At 36.2% G+C, this 15,992-nt stretch overlaps 1 protein-coding gene across 3 annotated transcripts in view; it reads right to left on the bottom strand.

Annotated features, from left to right (window-relative positions):
* The window catches only part of TRAPPC9 (trafficking protein particle complex subunit 9), a 549,779-nt gene that overhangs the window by 263,736 nt on the left and 270,051 nt on the right, over window positions 1-15,992 (bottom strand). For all 3 annotated transcript variants that reach the window (XM_076329044.1, XM_076329045.1, XM_076329047.1), the window contains one exon: window positions 7,718-7,808. In XM_076329044.1, coding sequence (XP_076185159.1) covers window positions 7,718-7,808 — 91 coding nt within the window. The remainder of the gene's footprint in view (window positions 1-7,717; window positions 7,809-15,992) is intronic.

Here is a 15,992-nt window from a genome sequence, read left to right as displayed (position 1 = left end):
AATCACCTGTTATGGCTTAACTGAAATGTCGTAAGCAATATTCCCATAAAGAAGTAAACTATGCATAGCTCTTTTTTTTTTTTTTTTTTTTTTTAATTTTTGCTTTAACAATACAGTGGTTTTGTAAATGAAATATTGAAAAAAAAGTCACTCACTTAGTCAACATAACAAAATGTATTAGGCACATGTGCCTGAATCAAGCTTGGATGAGTTAATTTTCCTGCTACCACAATGTCCTGTTTCTTTTTCTCCTTTTCATATCCGATTAAACACCATTATTTGGTACTTTCTTTTCTGCCGGTATTTCTCCTGTAACATTGTGTTGGAAACCTTAATGGTCTTGAAAAAATCTAGACTGCATTTATTAACAGATAGTTTCTATTCAGTATGCTCTTATGCCAAAAGTTGCCCTACTTCAGCAGGTTTTTTCCCTCCTTGAGACCTCATCCTCCGATGGATTCAACTCTTGATTTTGCTAAATTAGAGAAATCGGTCTCAGAGAAAATGCAGTTCAAAGCAAGCAAGACTGTATTAGACATCTAAGTAGTGAACACAGAACTCACCTGTCAGATTTACTCAACTTTTGAGAACCGATCTAATTTTACTCAGTGTAGTATCTCCATAGCATAAAACCAACAATAAGTCTTCATTCCTTGATCACCTCCAAAACTTTACTTTTTCCTATTCTGGTTTGATCTGAGCTCTTCTTACAGAAGAAGTTTCCCATGTGAGGTTTCATTAGAGGCTTCTACAAATGTCACATACACCTTTCTTCATAGCTGGATTACACCAGTAGCTCAGAGTAACACTTAAATCCTTTCCAATCACTTCAGACAGCTGAACTTCTAGCAGATTTCTGTGTTAACTAGTCTCACAACAGATAACCTTCTTCTCTGGACTACGTTTCAGCCACTTCATTTATGGTACTTTGGTTTTTGAGATTATCGAAAGATTGTAAGAAATACAGAGTGAGATTTTTTACCAAGGCCTGTAGTGACAGGACAAGGGGTAAGGGTTTTAAACTGAAATAGGGTAGGTTGAGATCAGACATAAGGAAGAAATTCTTTACAATGAGGGTGGTGAGACAGTGGAACAGGTTGCCCACAGACGCTGTGGATGTCCTGGCATTGGAGGTGTTCAAGGTCAGGTTGGATGGGGCTTTGAGCAACCTGATCTAGTGGAAGATGTCCCTGCCCATGGCAAGGGGGGTTGGATTAGATGATCTTTGAAGGTCCCGTCTGACCCAAACCATTCTATGATTCTATGATTCGACACAGTAGCCTGATCTCTTTTTGGAGAGATAGTGGTGCTTACCTTTGAGCCATCAGCATATTTCATCAGTTTATTCCTCCTCCTCATATCTGCTTTCCTTTTTTTTTTTTTAAGCAAAAATCACTAATGATTCACGCTGGTGAAATTGGTCCTAGACCAATACTTAGACAACTCCCTTAGTATTTATTACTCCATTTTCCCTCCTGCCCCTTCTCACTGCGTTGTTAGAAATGCTGGACCTGCAGCTTCAGCTACCAGTTCTTTCAGAAATCTGAGATGAAGTAACCACTGGCACTCCACCCAATCTGTCTCAAGCTATCTGTCTTTACATAAGAAGTTTTGTTAATTTATTTTCACCTTAGGGTGCTCTCTTTAGCCTTAGCATCTTTTCTTTGAAATCATTACTCGTCCAGTTATGTCTGAAACCCTTTCTCTACAAGCTTTTCCTCTCAATTTAGAGTAACCAAGGCTTCGGTAGGAATTAGAAACAACAGCTGATTCAAAACATATGACACAATAGCATGTTTTGACATGCGAGAACATTATTCATGTGCCAGATGCCCTAGTTTTATCAAGTTAGTCCATTTTTTCAATGTACTACCCCAGTCCCTTAACACTTTCCAGTAACTAAAGCATGTTGCTTGTTTGACATTGCCAAAATATCCTCCAAAACAGCCCGCACACAAGCTGTTAAGATATGAAAGTGTTCCCACCTCTCTTGCATCTTAAAAATAAAAATGAAAAACCTGAAGATTTTTCTAAATGGATGAGAAAGGTTGGTTATGTAGTAAAATCCATTCACCACCAGATTGTTTCTCAATTTCGGTCTTCCTATAAATCAGACTGTGATGATAATGGCCAGTCTACTGTAATTCTAAAATAGAAGTAATTAAAGAATATTTCAGTTTAAGGAATGAAGAGAATAACATTCATAATTTCTTTGAAGGGTAGACCTTCATATACCCTGCTGATCTCTCCATATTTCCAAGCTTATATCTACATAATCTACATGTTCCTGTGGAGGGCCTATGAGGGGGTTGTTTATTAAAAGAGAAAGTAAAACCACTTCCTTACAGTTCCCCATTAAAACTATTCTTTGAACAAACATCCAAGACAGACTTGGAATTTCAAATATAGGGGAAGAGCAATATTGTAGGACTGCCCTGACTAAAGCAAAACTGTTAACAATGACCATGTCTGCAGAGATCCGGCTCTTTTTAACTAGGTCCCTGGGGGCAACAAACTGTCAGGGTGTCACGATGGCATCCAAAACACAGGCTTAGAGATGTACCGTTTCCTCATCTATGCACTGACAGATACTTTAAAATATTTTCCTCTGTATTCAGGATGCGGTGATTTGACACTGCTGCAATCCCTAAGAGTTAATCACATAAATTGTGGAAAGAAAGATTTAATTATGGTCTAAGGTCAGACTGGAAAATGCAAAATAAAATGGGTGAGTAGTTTCAGTAATTAATTTTAAGACCCATGAAATATATAAGCTGTGAAAATTGATTCTGATTTGGTGCTCTCTAAAACATACAATGAATTATTACAATAATTTATTTTAAAAGCAATGCTTCCATAAGATGTTTTGTGAAACTTAACCAGCAGAACTTCCAAATAAGCTGTCATAAACCACATGCTCATAAAACACTTCAAAATACTTTAAAATCTACCTCTCCTATTCATTCCAACTACCTGTGAGGGACAATTTAAAACCACCCTTCAAGTTTGAGTTTTTTAGTTTTCTCTAAGTACAATACACCTACATGATGCAGGTAGACACACAATTTATCGTGAACCCACAACAAAATGTGTAGTATTCTCTACCTATAAGTAAACAATTAAGACTTTGGTTACTAACTATCACTTTTCTTAATTATGATCTGGAGAGCATTCAGCAACACTATTGTTAGTTTTCCCTTCAATCACATACTAGCAAATGAAACGTCCTGCATTATGAAAAGGTATCCATGATTAATTTAAATGTTATAAACTGTCTTGAAATTCATGTTTATAATGAAGGAAGAAGTGAAGAATGAATGAAATGAGTGAATGAAATAGAAGAATGGATGAAAACCAAAAGCTATTTCTGGACTTTGCCCATGGTGAAGCTTTACCATTGTATGGTTCTTAGAATATTAATGTAAATACCTTCTTTACGGTTCATGTATAATCATTAGTTTTCAGTTATTCAGTTAGTTTCTACAGAGAAAGAAAAGCTAGGTATTTGCCCGATACATTAAAACATTTAGCACGTTTAGATTTGTCTACAGTTCTAAATCCCTAAATCAAATTTCTCTAATAAATCTTCACTCATACATATGAGCATCATCAGGAAAAGATGTCTTTACCTTGTGGTTGCAGGCAGTGAAGGAAGTTAAGTTTATTTTGCTTTATGTAGGAGAATTTATAATAAGTTTCTGTTGCAAAATTTGCGTACAGCATGTAAAGTGTTGGGAACCTCTCACTTAAGAGGTACTTCTCATTTGAATGCAGGAATATCCTGAGTCCAGCCTATTCCAGGTTCAATCAACAGTCTATTTCAAACGCAGTCTATTTCAAGTTCAACAACAACATTTTGTGCATAGCATTTGTACCTATGATAATTTTGCTATGAAATGCAGAAGAGTACCATCAAACTGATAAGTGTTTGGTCTCAGAATTTTGCCTGCTTGCAAAACTTAGCAACATAAATCAAATAAAGATTGAAAAAAATATCGCACAGCCAGCAACTACAAATGCCTCCATCTGATCATTTTCAAATCTAACCACAGAACTTGCACGACATATGCCTTTAAAGAGTCTTGGTTCTCCTCATTAAATTTTGCAGGCTATGTTTCCTTGATTTGATGATATTAATATATTCACCTGAAAGCCACATCTATTCCTACATTTGGTTTGTTGCCCAGCAGTAAAAAGAAAATATGTCATAAATTTTGAAGAACATTGAATTTGCTGGTGTTGAACAAGATTATGTTTTTCAATTACATGTGATTTACTAACCTCCCTAATACACAACTTAATTTTACAGAGATGTCCTAAATCTTAAAACCAATTTTAACAACATATTAAGAACTGTCACTCTAGCCTTTACTCTCACTTTAGCCTTTGAGGTATTTTCTTTTTGATGATTCCTCATGTTTTAAATACTTTTCCCTTCCCCAGTCATTTAATTATATGAAATCACAACCAACATGGCTCAATAAAAGTCACTTTCTTCCTCTACCTGCCAACCTTCAGAGCTGATTTCTAACCCTCAGACCAAAACTTCAATGCCACTAAGTTTTACTTCAACTCTTTGCCTTGCATTTAATGAAAAAAAAAAAACAGGATTGTCAACTTTACATGAAAAATTATTTCAATATCCTTTTATAATTTTAGAAATGTAATATTAACTGTAATATGAATTAAATATGCCAAATTTAAAAGGAATTTTGAAGTCCAGCTTTTATAAATTTGAACAAGAGCCAGTCATTTTTTTAATCAAAACCATGTTAAATATTCATTCATGTTTCAATGTGAGCACTTATAATAAAGTAAACCCTTCAATGTAACCATCAATATAGCAAAAGCCTTGAAAAATCATGGAATCAATTTTATTGCATAACACTAAGGCAAAATTTTCAGCCAATATATGCAAAGATTATGTTACAATGATGACTAGTATAAAAGGGTTCACATTAAAACACAAGTTATTCTTAACATACAGAAAAGCAAAGCAAGGCTGTGACTACAAATAGCGTTATACAATTAAGAGAAAAAAAAATCTGACACTACCATATTACAGTATTTTCAAAGTAACTTCTTATCAATGGCATCAAAATATTGGACGAGGCAGGACAAGAAAAGAATATCTGTAGACTATTGCCTTATTAATTATATCTATTGAGATTATAGTTCTCTTTTAATAGAAATGTTAATGGTCAAAGAATTTTTAAGATAGCTTGCATAAGTTTATCTCATTATTGGTACTCAGTACAGACCATTACCACTAAAAGAGCTGATTCTTACAAGATAGTTAAGGTCAATCACTTCAAAATACCAAGAAAAAAACCACAGGGAAAATGGAACTCGCATTACATCTTAGATGATTTAAAACACATAACACTTTACCATGCCTGTAAGTGTTGAATAGGAAATATATTCTAGCATTGAAAGACAATTTAAACTCCGAAAGACAACATTTCACATTGTCTAAATACGTGTGTAGACACACACACGCACACACACACTCTTCATTGTCCAGACATTCCAACAACTCCTTATTACTCCCACCTACCAAGCTGAAAAAAACAATCTTTTAATTTCTCCTCCATCTCGCACATTAATAAAACCAAAATTAGCCTGTATTGCCATGGTACACTTTCCAAAGGGACTGCAGTAGCTTTCCTCATGATGACTAGGGCTACCCGGCTACAACATTGTGAAACCAACTAGCAAAGATTTAACTGCTGAATATTTGAGGTTATGGTTAATTAAAAGAAACTAAAATTTCTCCATTGTTCTTAATTTTCATTTCTTGCTTTTGTTTTCAAGTAAAATCAGACATTTAATCAAAATGTCCTTTCCAATTATCTCCACAGTGAGCTACAGTTTCTACATGGACATATTTTTTGTGTTGTACAAAATAGATAATATATGCAATAGTAATTTCAGATTGAGAAAATCTTAGACATAAAAATAAAGCAGACTTCTGCAAAACCACTATTTTCTGTCACCAGAACTTTCAAAAAGGAGATATCATATGCAAGTTGTGGCAAACCAAGTATCTGAGATCCCACAAGATCTCCCCTTCCCTGCTTTATTTAATGCAGAAAATTAACATGTAGGCCATAATCAGCCAAGAAATTGCACTTCAAAAGATTTTGCAGTTATGAGGCAGAGAATATCACAGAGTTTTGTCTGGTGTTCATACATTCTGAAAACTAAAGTAACCGTGATTCTTTAACTGAATTAAGCAACTACCTGAGAAATTACCAACTCCACAGGCAATCACATTTTAAGGTAAATCAATGCTACGTTCGTATTTTCCAACTAGTGCATCAAAGTACCTATGAATATCACCATTTAGGCAGGAATACCAGGTACGATCCTATGATTCTAAAAGCCTCTTTTACTAAGAAAATAGTGGAATTTGGCATGAAAAGAAGAAAACCAAGAAAATATGAAAAGAAAAAGACTACGGTTTTCATCCTTAAGGCGATCTCCCATGCAAAAGTGCCAAGGGAAAATTTCCAAATACAGAGCCCAGGTTACAAATGTGTTGAAGGTCAATGGCACTCCGCAGAACTAAGATGACTCTCAGGTGACCTGTCTGAGCTCACAACACCCATCTGACACAAACCACTCGTTTTACTGATGAGGACCAGGGCAATCATAGCCAAAGCCAGTCACACAAGCAAGTGCCACCAAATCCTTGAATCCTCTGAAGAACAGAGGCCAGATAAGCATGATTTCAGAGACAGGTGTTTATGGTTGAAGTTCAACATGTTTATAACAAAGAACTTTAAACCATTACCAGTTTTCATCTTCTCATCTATAAACAAAGTACTTACAAGTTTTAACATACGGGTTGAGGATGCTCCACATGCTTGAAAAAACATAAGCATTTAAAAGAATACACAAATCCTAGAGTTGGGGGTCATTTGAGTTTTAATAGTTAACGCAGACAATAGTGATGGATCATTGTTCCTTAAAATTGGTCCTCTCTAGGTCATCAAATTAATTAAAACAAGGAGTATAGAGTTAAATTTGCTTTACAAGCAAAAGCTTTGAAAACAATTTTCTGATGAACTGGGGACCTTTTCTGAAACTTGTAACTGACATAGAAGTGTTGGGGATAAAACATCCCATGTTCCAAAGCCTCTGAACAAGCCTTATTAAGAACCTCAGACAGAAGTCACATTATTACGACTCTTCAAAATTAAATTAATTCAATATTTCATTGTTGGAACATAATTCTAAATGCAAAATTAAGAGAAATTATTCTTCCTCACTACACAGAATAACAGATTTTTCTGTACCTAAAAAGTTAGTAATGCAAATGTCTAGATCATGGTAAGAAATATACCACAAAGTATATCACAATTCCATATGAAAATATTTTAGAGAAATTACTTTAAAAACACACACTGTCGGGCAAAGGGAAAATTAAGTAGCAGCCACCTCTCATACAACACAACTAGGACTGCAAATTACAAGAAAAAGTGCGTACTCAGGTTTTATATTCACTATCACTGAACAGTGATACTTAAAATAGATATCAATTTTACATTTATCTTCGGCTAAGTAAAATATCTAAAGGAAAATAAAATTCCTAGCAAATTCTTCTGTATCATAGACTACCAGTAAATGAAAACATCATCATTCTCATGCTGCTAAAAATTACAAGCCAGCATATCCTCTAAAAAGATCATCAATAGATTTTGACATTACTCACCCCACTGGAGAGGAGCCAACTGTAGATGCTCCAGGACCAGCTGATTAAGAACGCCTTCCACACTTGCTTCCCCTTCACGCTTCAAGGAAGGGTAAATTGGAATTAAGGAAAATTTTGTCTCAGAGAGAAAAAAGAGCATGTAATATGTACAACTTTTATTATTGCAAACAATTGCAAAAAATTGCCAGCTAGAGATTCATTAAAGGTTAATGTTACATATTTGGTTTATTAACCCATGAATTGGCTAACAATAATAATTAGAGCAGTTGATATTGTCAGAATATAAAAATTTAATTCCACTGAGGAGTGATAAATATGAAGATGCAAAGGTAAAATGTACCTGAACCATAGTAAAACACTAGGGGAAAAAAGTCTGGAAGCTGTAAAAATGCAGAACCTGTAACAATGTGGTGCAGGATCAGAATTCAAAATGACAAATTAAGAGCAATCTGAAAACAAAAAGGATAAAATTTAATAAGGCAATACAAAATGGAACAAATGTGGGCTAGGATAGCTTTGAAGACTGTCTTGGTGCCAGTTCTGTAGAGGTACAGGGATGTTAGACAATGCAGCGACAGTGCCATTATCAAGGGTAAACATCATACCAGAATCGCACAGGCATATAACCTGCAAGCTTCCCTTTCTACTCACTCCCGTATGAGCTCAGTAACAAGCTCAGACTGAAACAAGAAAAATTAGGAAATGTTCTTACTCTAAGGACAGTCAAGCACTGAAATAAACTGTTGGGAAAACCAGAATCTCTATTTTTAAAGGGCTTCAAAACAGGTTACACGAGTGTTAATATAAAAGCTTAGGCAATATCCAATGTAACACAAAGATAATATTTTCCATTTAAACAAATTAATAGTATTTTCATGTGTGATGCATCAACCAAGATAACATGCATCTGTAAGAGGAAGAGCACTGGATTTCTTTTTTCTAATTCCCTGATTTCAGAAAGGCACTGAGTACAAAGAGCTTTGAAGCACACGCAAATGTCAGCACCATCTTGTAGTTGGGCAAAGCTGCATTCACTGGCTTTGGTACGATTTTGTAGCACAAGAAGCCCCTATCTTGGCTAGGTTGAGAGGAAGAAGTGGAGGTGGAGCAAGCACGGCTCCTTCACGGACACGCATACAGCCTATGAGCGTCTGTGTACTTACACTGGAACTCCGGCAAAACTTCTGTTGTCTCTACAGCTCAGCTCATGCTTTCCCAGAGCGGGAGCATCACACAGAAACAAAACTCAAGAGAGAGGCAGGATCCTCTCCGAGACTTGAAAAAACTCCTTTCCCAACTTTGTAATCTTCAAGTGAAACAACCATAGGTGAAGTGATGTCCCACAATAATTAAGGGCTACGCTCCCAGTAAGATTCATCAAGGTTTCAAGCAACAACTCCAAAAATACTGGAACCATCTTGCTCAAAAATAGATTTAAAAAGTAGAAGAATATATGAGCTGTTATAAACAGCTCCTAAATGTGATCAGTTCTTTTTCTGCAGAACTCTGGAAAGAGAGGCACATCATCTGACTGATAAAGTATGTTCTCATCTGTATCATTTAAAAGAAAATTAACAGGTACTGCAGATAACTAATTTCTACCACAGGACATAATTTTAGAGGCTCTCCAGGAGATTTAAAAGAAAAGTCTTGAAACCTCAGATTAAAATGAGATCTAACAATTAGTGATTGAGACTCAAGAGCTCAAGGAGATGATGGAAGAGGATAATCAATACCTTGTATAGCATTCTTGCCATTTTTTTTTTTTAAATAATTCTCATTATACCCTGAAAAATGTCTTAAATAGCTTTTTTTTTCCCCTAAAAGGACTACGAATAAAGAATTCACAAACCCCAAAGAGTGTGAAAGCCATAACCACCATTAAAAAAAAAGCACCTATTTGGAAAACTGAAGGCAGCAGAATACCACCTTAGAAAAACATTGCTGCTGAAAAATAAGACTCAGGACACCAGCACAACAGAATAATTCCTGTAAAGGAAACTATAGGATAGAGACTACATAATTTGGATTACTTCATAGATACAGCAGATAAATAATTCTCTCACATCTTTAATGTAAGGAATATGTGAGAGAAAACACTAATAAAAAGGCAGTATTTAAAATAAGTTTTAAAACAGAGTGGATGCCATTAACTGTAACGTTAAACTAACTTAACTGTAATTTACTTACAACTGGCTCACAGTGGTGTCTGGAATATTACAATTTTTTACTGCTTAAAGCTCCATGGAAAGTTTAATGTCTCAGATACCATTATAAAATGACTATAAAATAGGTGATTCTCCATACTTTAGCATTGGTAAATGCTATCAAAGCAGATCCGTGTATTCATAAGGAAAATGCATTTTGCAATTTCAAATTCAACACAACTACAAATTATTTCTGAAGCCAAGTGCTTCTTAGATTGGGTGAAAAAAGTATGCATAGCTATACCTCAACTAATAAAAAAATGACATACCGATACTTCTTAAATCCTGTGGCCAGTTTTGGTTCCCCAGTTCAAGACATTGAAATACAGGATAAAGTTCCCTGGAGTTACCTTAGAGTCCTCAGGGTTACCAAGATGATTAGAGAGCTGACGCACATAACATACGAAAAGAAGTTGAGAGAACAACCAGAGTTGGTCTTGAGAAGAGAAGAAAGCCTAAGGAGACATTTTATTGCTGTCTATCATAGTGGGAGGGTATAGAGAAGATGGAGCCAGGCTTTTCTTGGAGGAGCATAGTAATACAAAGAGGGGCAATGGACACAAGTTGCAGGGCAGGGTGTTATACCAGACCTGAGCAGGTTCCTTTCAACCTAAATTATTCTACAATCAATGTAACCTCGCTGTCTTGAGATTACTCCACAGGAAGACCTGGCAGTGCCAGTGGCATTCAGTGCAGTATTCAGGCTGCCCCATAGGTATGGCAAAATAGACTCAAACATAATGTAAATGCCTAAGTTGCACAAACCGATTCAGAAAACACGCTTTCCCTTGCCAGCAAATCCCAAAAGTACTTCATGCAACCAGTACCTAAAATCTTGCCCTCAGAGCATCTAGTCCAGCTTAAGCTCTGCTGCCAAGCAGACTCAAAGACAAAAATCACTGAAGTTGACAGAGAAGCTCAGTACAGTTGGTATAGTCTAACCATTCCTAATGGACACAAATAGCATTGAATTTCATATCATTGATCTTTGTCTCCTGACTGTATATCACGCAATTATATAAAATTGCTCATTATAGTGCAAATACAAACCAAACATTGTAGCAAACTCATTGCCTTGGAGATGAAAAGCAACCAAAATATGCAGTAATAAAATGTCAGAGCAAAAAGAGAGAGAAGCTTAACTCAAGAGTTTGCCTATTTTCTAAGACAAGCCTTTAGAAGTCAATGAAAGCAAAGCAGTTGGAACAGGGGGTGCCAATATACCCTTCCATTCTTAGCTCAAAGTGGAACCTGATAAATGACAAAAGTGTAAGGTCCAGAATTTAAAATTCATCAAAAAAAATTGCACAAACGGAAGTACAGACTGCCAAAGTTAAGTCTGACCTTGCAGAATCTATCTACTTATCCTCCAAGCATTTTGCTGAAATCTCACCGTGATTACAAACCTGCTTTTCCATAGGAGTCAGATTCTTAAATGCCTTTGTTGACCCAGGTCTCACTTCCAACACTCAAATCTTTGTTATTAACAACACATACATCAGCCAGGACTGCAACAGTTGACTTCCAGTTTCCAGTGCAACTGTTCACATTTGGCAGTTCAAGACACGTTCATTTCCACAATCAAATGACTTTCAACGGAGGCCTCAGAGCCAATGAACACACAACCACCAGATGTTGTTTAAAAAAAATAAAAACTAAAACCTAATTTTTCACAGTAGACACCTTTATTTCACGTTTCTTTAGCAACAGATTGTACATGATATAAACTGTTTCATACCGAAAACCTGAATGACAGTTAAATTAGCTAGTTATTTCCCCAAGGAAAACATTGGTCTTTTATACTATCTTGATTGTCTAATGTGTACCTCGGTACCCACAATTATAACACAGCATGTTATCTAAAACCTACTGCTTAAAAAGACAATAGATTTTTAAAAATGGTTTCTATCTTAAAGTTACTCATGTTTTTTCTCTCTGCAGCATTCCACATCTTGCATCCTTCTAAAAAGATTTATTTTCAATAACATATTTCTCAGTTCCTTTGCAAATAAATACAGGTGGAAGCGTGCACACAATCATAAACAAATTAGCAAATGTTCATAAATAAAAATTATACTAATGAAAAACAAATTTAAATGATTAATGATCATAGTTTACTTATAGCAGTAGCCTTAGCCATATTTTAAGCTTTCTGCTTGATTATTATTGTGGTACTTTATTATTAAAACTAATTACAGGCAGTTATTGAGGTTCTTATATAATAGTTACTTTCAGAAACAATTGTTGATGCTAAGAAGCTGCATGGAAATGTGAAGCTCCATCCAACTAAAGCTTTTCTAAGGAAACCTTTACTGATGTTCAAAAGTTCCACAACATGCAATATTCTCATAACCGAAGATCCTTAATTATGATCAAGATGAAGTCATCAAAAGCTGAATAGGCACACAGAAAAGTAAATTTCAATAACAGTTATCAGTGGTTTGCTGTCAAGCCCAGACAGCGTATCAAATGAGATGACTCAAGGTTCTGTCCGATACATAATAATTTCAAACTTCTGATTGGCTACTTAGATGATGAAATACAAAAACATTCGTAAAATTTATGTATTTGGAAGAGATGTCAGTGTTCACAAACCTAATAAATGAGTGGAACTTATGAAGATCACTTAGATGAAATTCAGTGAAGAAAAGTTCCAAGTATCACCCTGGAAGGAATCAACAAATCTATAAATGGAAGTTGGGAATAATTATTCAGTCAGTTATGCTGGACCACATGCAAAAAAATCAATCAGACATGGGACACCTGCAAAAGAAGTCAAGAATAGTTCTCAGAGCAAGCATCATATCTGAAACATGGAAGGTATAGCTTTTATTCTACGAGAAACCTCACCTGAAGTATTGCTTCCAGCTTTGGATCCCACATATCGAGAAAAATATAGCTATACTGCAGAACAACATCAGCAATATGACTGAAAGAAAATGTGCTTTGAAAAAATGTTGGCAATTAGGTTTAAATATAGAAAACAAAAAACCGAGGAAGGGGCACACAGTAAAATTTCAAAAACGTAAGAAAACACTGCAAATAGGACAGGCTTCATATAAATCACAGCAATTAATGCTGAAGTAAGAAAAAATGTCTAACTATTAGAAAAGTTAAAAATGGAACGTGATATTTAAGGTGGCACTGGAAGTTTCATTTTTCAAAGGCTGTTAGGGCCAGGTTTAGAATATTTTCAAGAAAATTACTCCAAAATGCTATAGTCTCATTTCACTGAAAGAGCAATTCTTTCACAGTACATTAGAAAACTTTTCTGGCTGCAGTCAAACCTGGGTAGAGCAGGAGACGGGGGGAGGAAAAGGAGTTTAGTTGTCAACAGTCATTCTCTGACCCAGCCCACCATGCGGCTGCACAAATCACAGAATAATTTATATTGAAAGGCAATTCCAGAGTCACTGTCCAACCCTGTGCTCAAAGCATGGAAAATACTGAAAATGCATCAGGCTGTTCAAGGCCTTGACCAGAATTTTTCAGTATCTTCAAAGACATCAATTTTACAGCACTTTTGGACAACCTGTTCCACTATCTGAGCACCCTCATTGTGAAAAGGATTTTTCCTAGTACCTAACCAGAATTTACCTGGCTACAACTTGCTACAGTCACCTCGTGATATGCCTTGCTTGAAGAGTCAGATGTACCTTATTGAGTGCTGCAACTCTTGGGCTTTGAGAAGGTTGCCCTCAGAGGTCCATCAGCTCTCCTGGACCCCTGTGCTCCTGAGGGCAGCCTCCTGTGCAATCCTGCCTAACAGTTCCTCAAAGTCTCCTCTCCTAAAGTCCAGAGTCATTCTCCTGCTACTTGCCTTCCTCACTTTCCTTGGAATATTAAACTCTACCATCTCGGGGCGACGGTAGTCAAGGCTGCCATCAAACTTCACCCCTCTAACTGGATCTTTGTTATTTTCAAGTAGCAGATCCCACACAGCACATGCCAAATCAAGCCATCCAGCACCTGTACACAAAAAGTGTCCTTAAAGTACACCAGAAATCTCCTAACCCGCAATTGGAAGACTTCTTCCAGTTGTTAAAGGAAGAATCCGTCCAGCTTTGGTTCTTGATTGGGTGGTCTGTAACAAATGCACACTGCATCACCCTGTTGGACTTCTCTGTTCTTGATCCAAAAGCTTTCAATTGGCCCACCGCTCATTTCCTAACAATTCCCTGTGCACTTCAGCATCTCTGCCCAACCTTCCTAAATAACCCATACCCACCTGTCAGTGCACCCTGTTCACACAAACTACCAACTATGTCTCTGAAATCCCGACGACACCAGAGCTCTGCAACTGCATACTGACCTCTAATTCCTCCTCCACATGCTTTTGCAAGTTCAGGCGTAAGCATCTGACATAGGCTCTCGATCACACTTCAGGGAAGATTCAGAGATCCTAACCCATCACTTTCTCCTGCCCATGCTTCCCCCTTCTTGCACTGCTCTACAGGCTTTGGGGTCCATCCTGCAAGGCACCAAGTTTAAAGCTAGACTCACTTAGACTAGCAAGTCTGCTGGCAATGTTCTTACCTCACTTCATCAGGAGGGTGACAAGAGGCACCCAGAGCTAGAGTACAGAGAAAGACTGTACATTAAGCAGCAGCAAGAGTTATGACAAACTAAAACAGATCTAAAACTGAAGCATAACTAACTTCTGGATGCTACCCCTAGCCAAAGCTTTCTGTGCTTCCTATGAAAAATCCCTTCCGACATCTGAACATTGATAAATCTTTGTTTACTCTTCTAAAAAGGAGGATCACCTGAATGTGACCAAATTATCTGAAATAATTCTGAACATATTTGAATTTCTGAAGTCAAAATGTAGATGGCACAAAACAATGGAATACTCTGAAGAGTAATAATCTATGATCAGTCTAACATAGAGCGTGGAAAGACCACAAAGAGAAGTTTAACCTGCCCTCCATCTTCCACATGGGTAACATGACATTTCTTAACTCAAGATTTTGAAGAAGTCAGGTACAAACTATCAGTAAAGATATGAAAATCTTAGAGCACTCAGCAACAGACACAGCACTCTAGAAACTTCAAAGGACACAGCACAGATGCCTTGATCCACAAGTCAGAATGCATAGAAGGTCCCTGAAGAAAATATAAATGGTATTTAAAAATATTTAGAAAATATGAAGAGAAGCATAATTTGAAAATACTAGCCACCTTAATACTACATGTGCTCCGTCTGTTCAAATCCTGTGTTAAAAAAAATCCAATTGTTAAGCTGATACCAGATGCCATCTAACATGCTAAAAAACAAGACAGCATGTTCTTAATTTAAATGATCTCAATACACCTATCATCTCAAAGATACACTAAATTACATTACTCCAGAATTTTTCTTAATTGAAATGGCATGGCAGTAAGCTTTCCCATAAGAAGGTCTATTTTCCTAATAATTTTCATTCTATCAAAAATGTACAAATGTTGAATTGAATAATATGCTGTGTTGTCTTTACCTCCTGCCTTCAGCCCTCCAAAAAGTATATGAAAATCGATCAAGTTTTACAATACTTTCACAAACAAAGCACTGAAAATCTCATCACTTGAAACTCTGAATATTTCAGTGGATAAAGCCATGGAAAATGGACTTTCCATACTGGAAAATACTTCTGGTGCTCTTCAATACATACAACCTGAAATCCTCATCCTTTGTGAACTATTTTTGGCCCTCACAGGAGTTTCATGTAACAAACTTTTCACTGCAGTCAATGTAATCCACACACTTAAAATTTCAAACTTTTGTTTATGTGACCGTTTCATATGGTATGAACCAAAACAGTAAGAATTTAAGGATTTGCAAGCTAAATAATACAGCCCTTCCCTTGTAAACAATAAGATTACTTATAACAAAATTGTCTAACAGTGTTCTCTAAAATACACATTTCTCCTCTCATGCATATACTTAGCAGAGAAAGGGTAGCTGGAGAGCTCAAAGTAGTTCAAAGATGGTAGACATCAAAGAGATCACTTGGTCTTACCATTCAAAAGACTTTTGCAAAAACGCCTTCTCTAGTAAGAAATATAAGCAACTATATCCCTTTGTATTT

Source organism: Aptenodytes patagonicus, chromosome 2, assembly GCF_965638725.1.
Source record: "Aptenodytes patagonicus chromosome 2, bAptPat1.pri.cur, whole genome shotgun sequence".
In the NCBI taxonomy this organism is placed as follows: Eukaryota; Metazoa; Chordata; class Aves; order Sphenisciformes; family Spheniscidae; genus Aptenodytes; species Aptenodytes patagonicus.
This window is presented reverse-complemented; position numbering and strand designations above follow the sequence as displayed.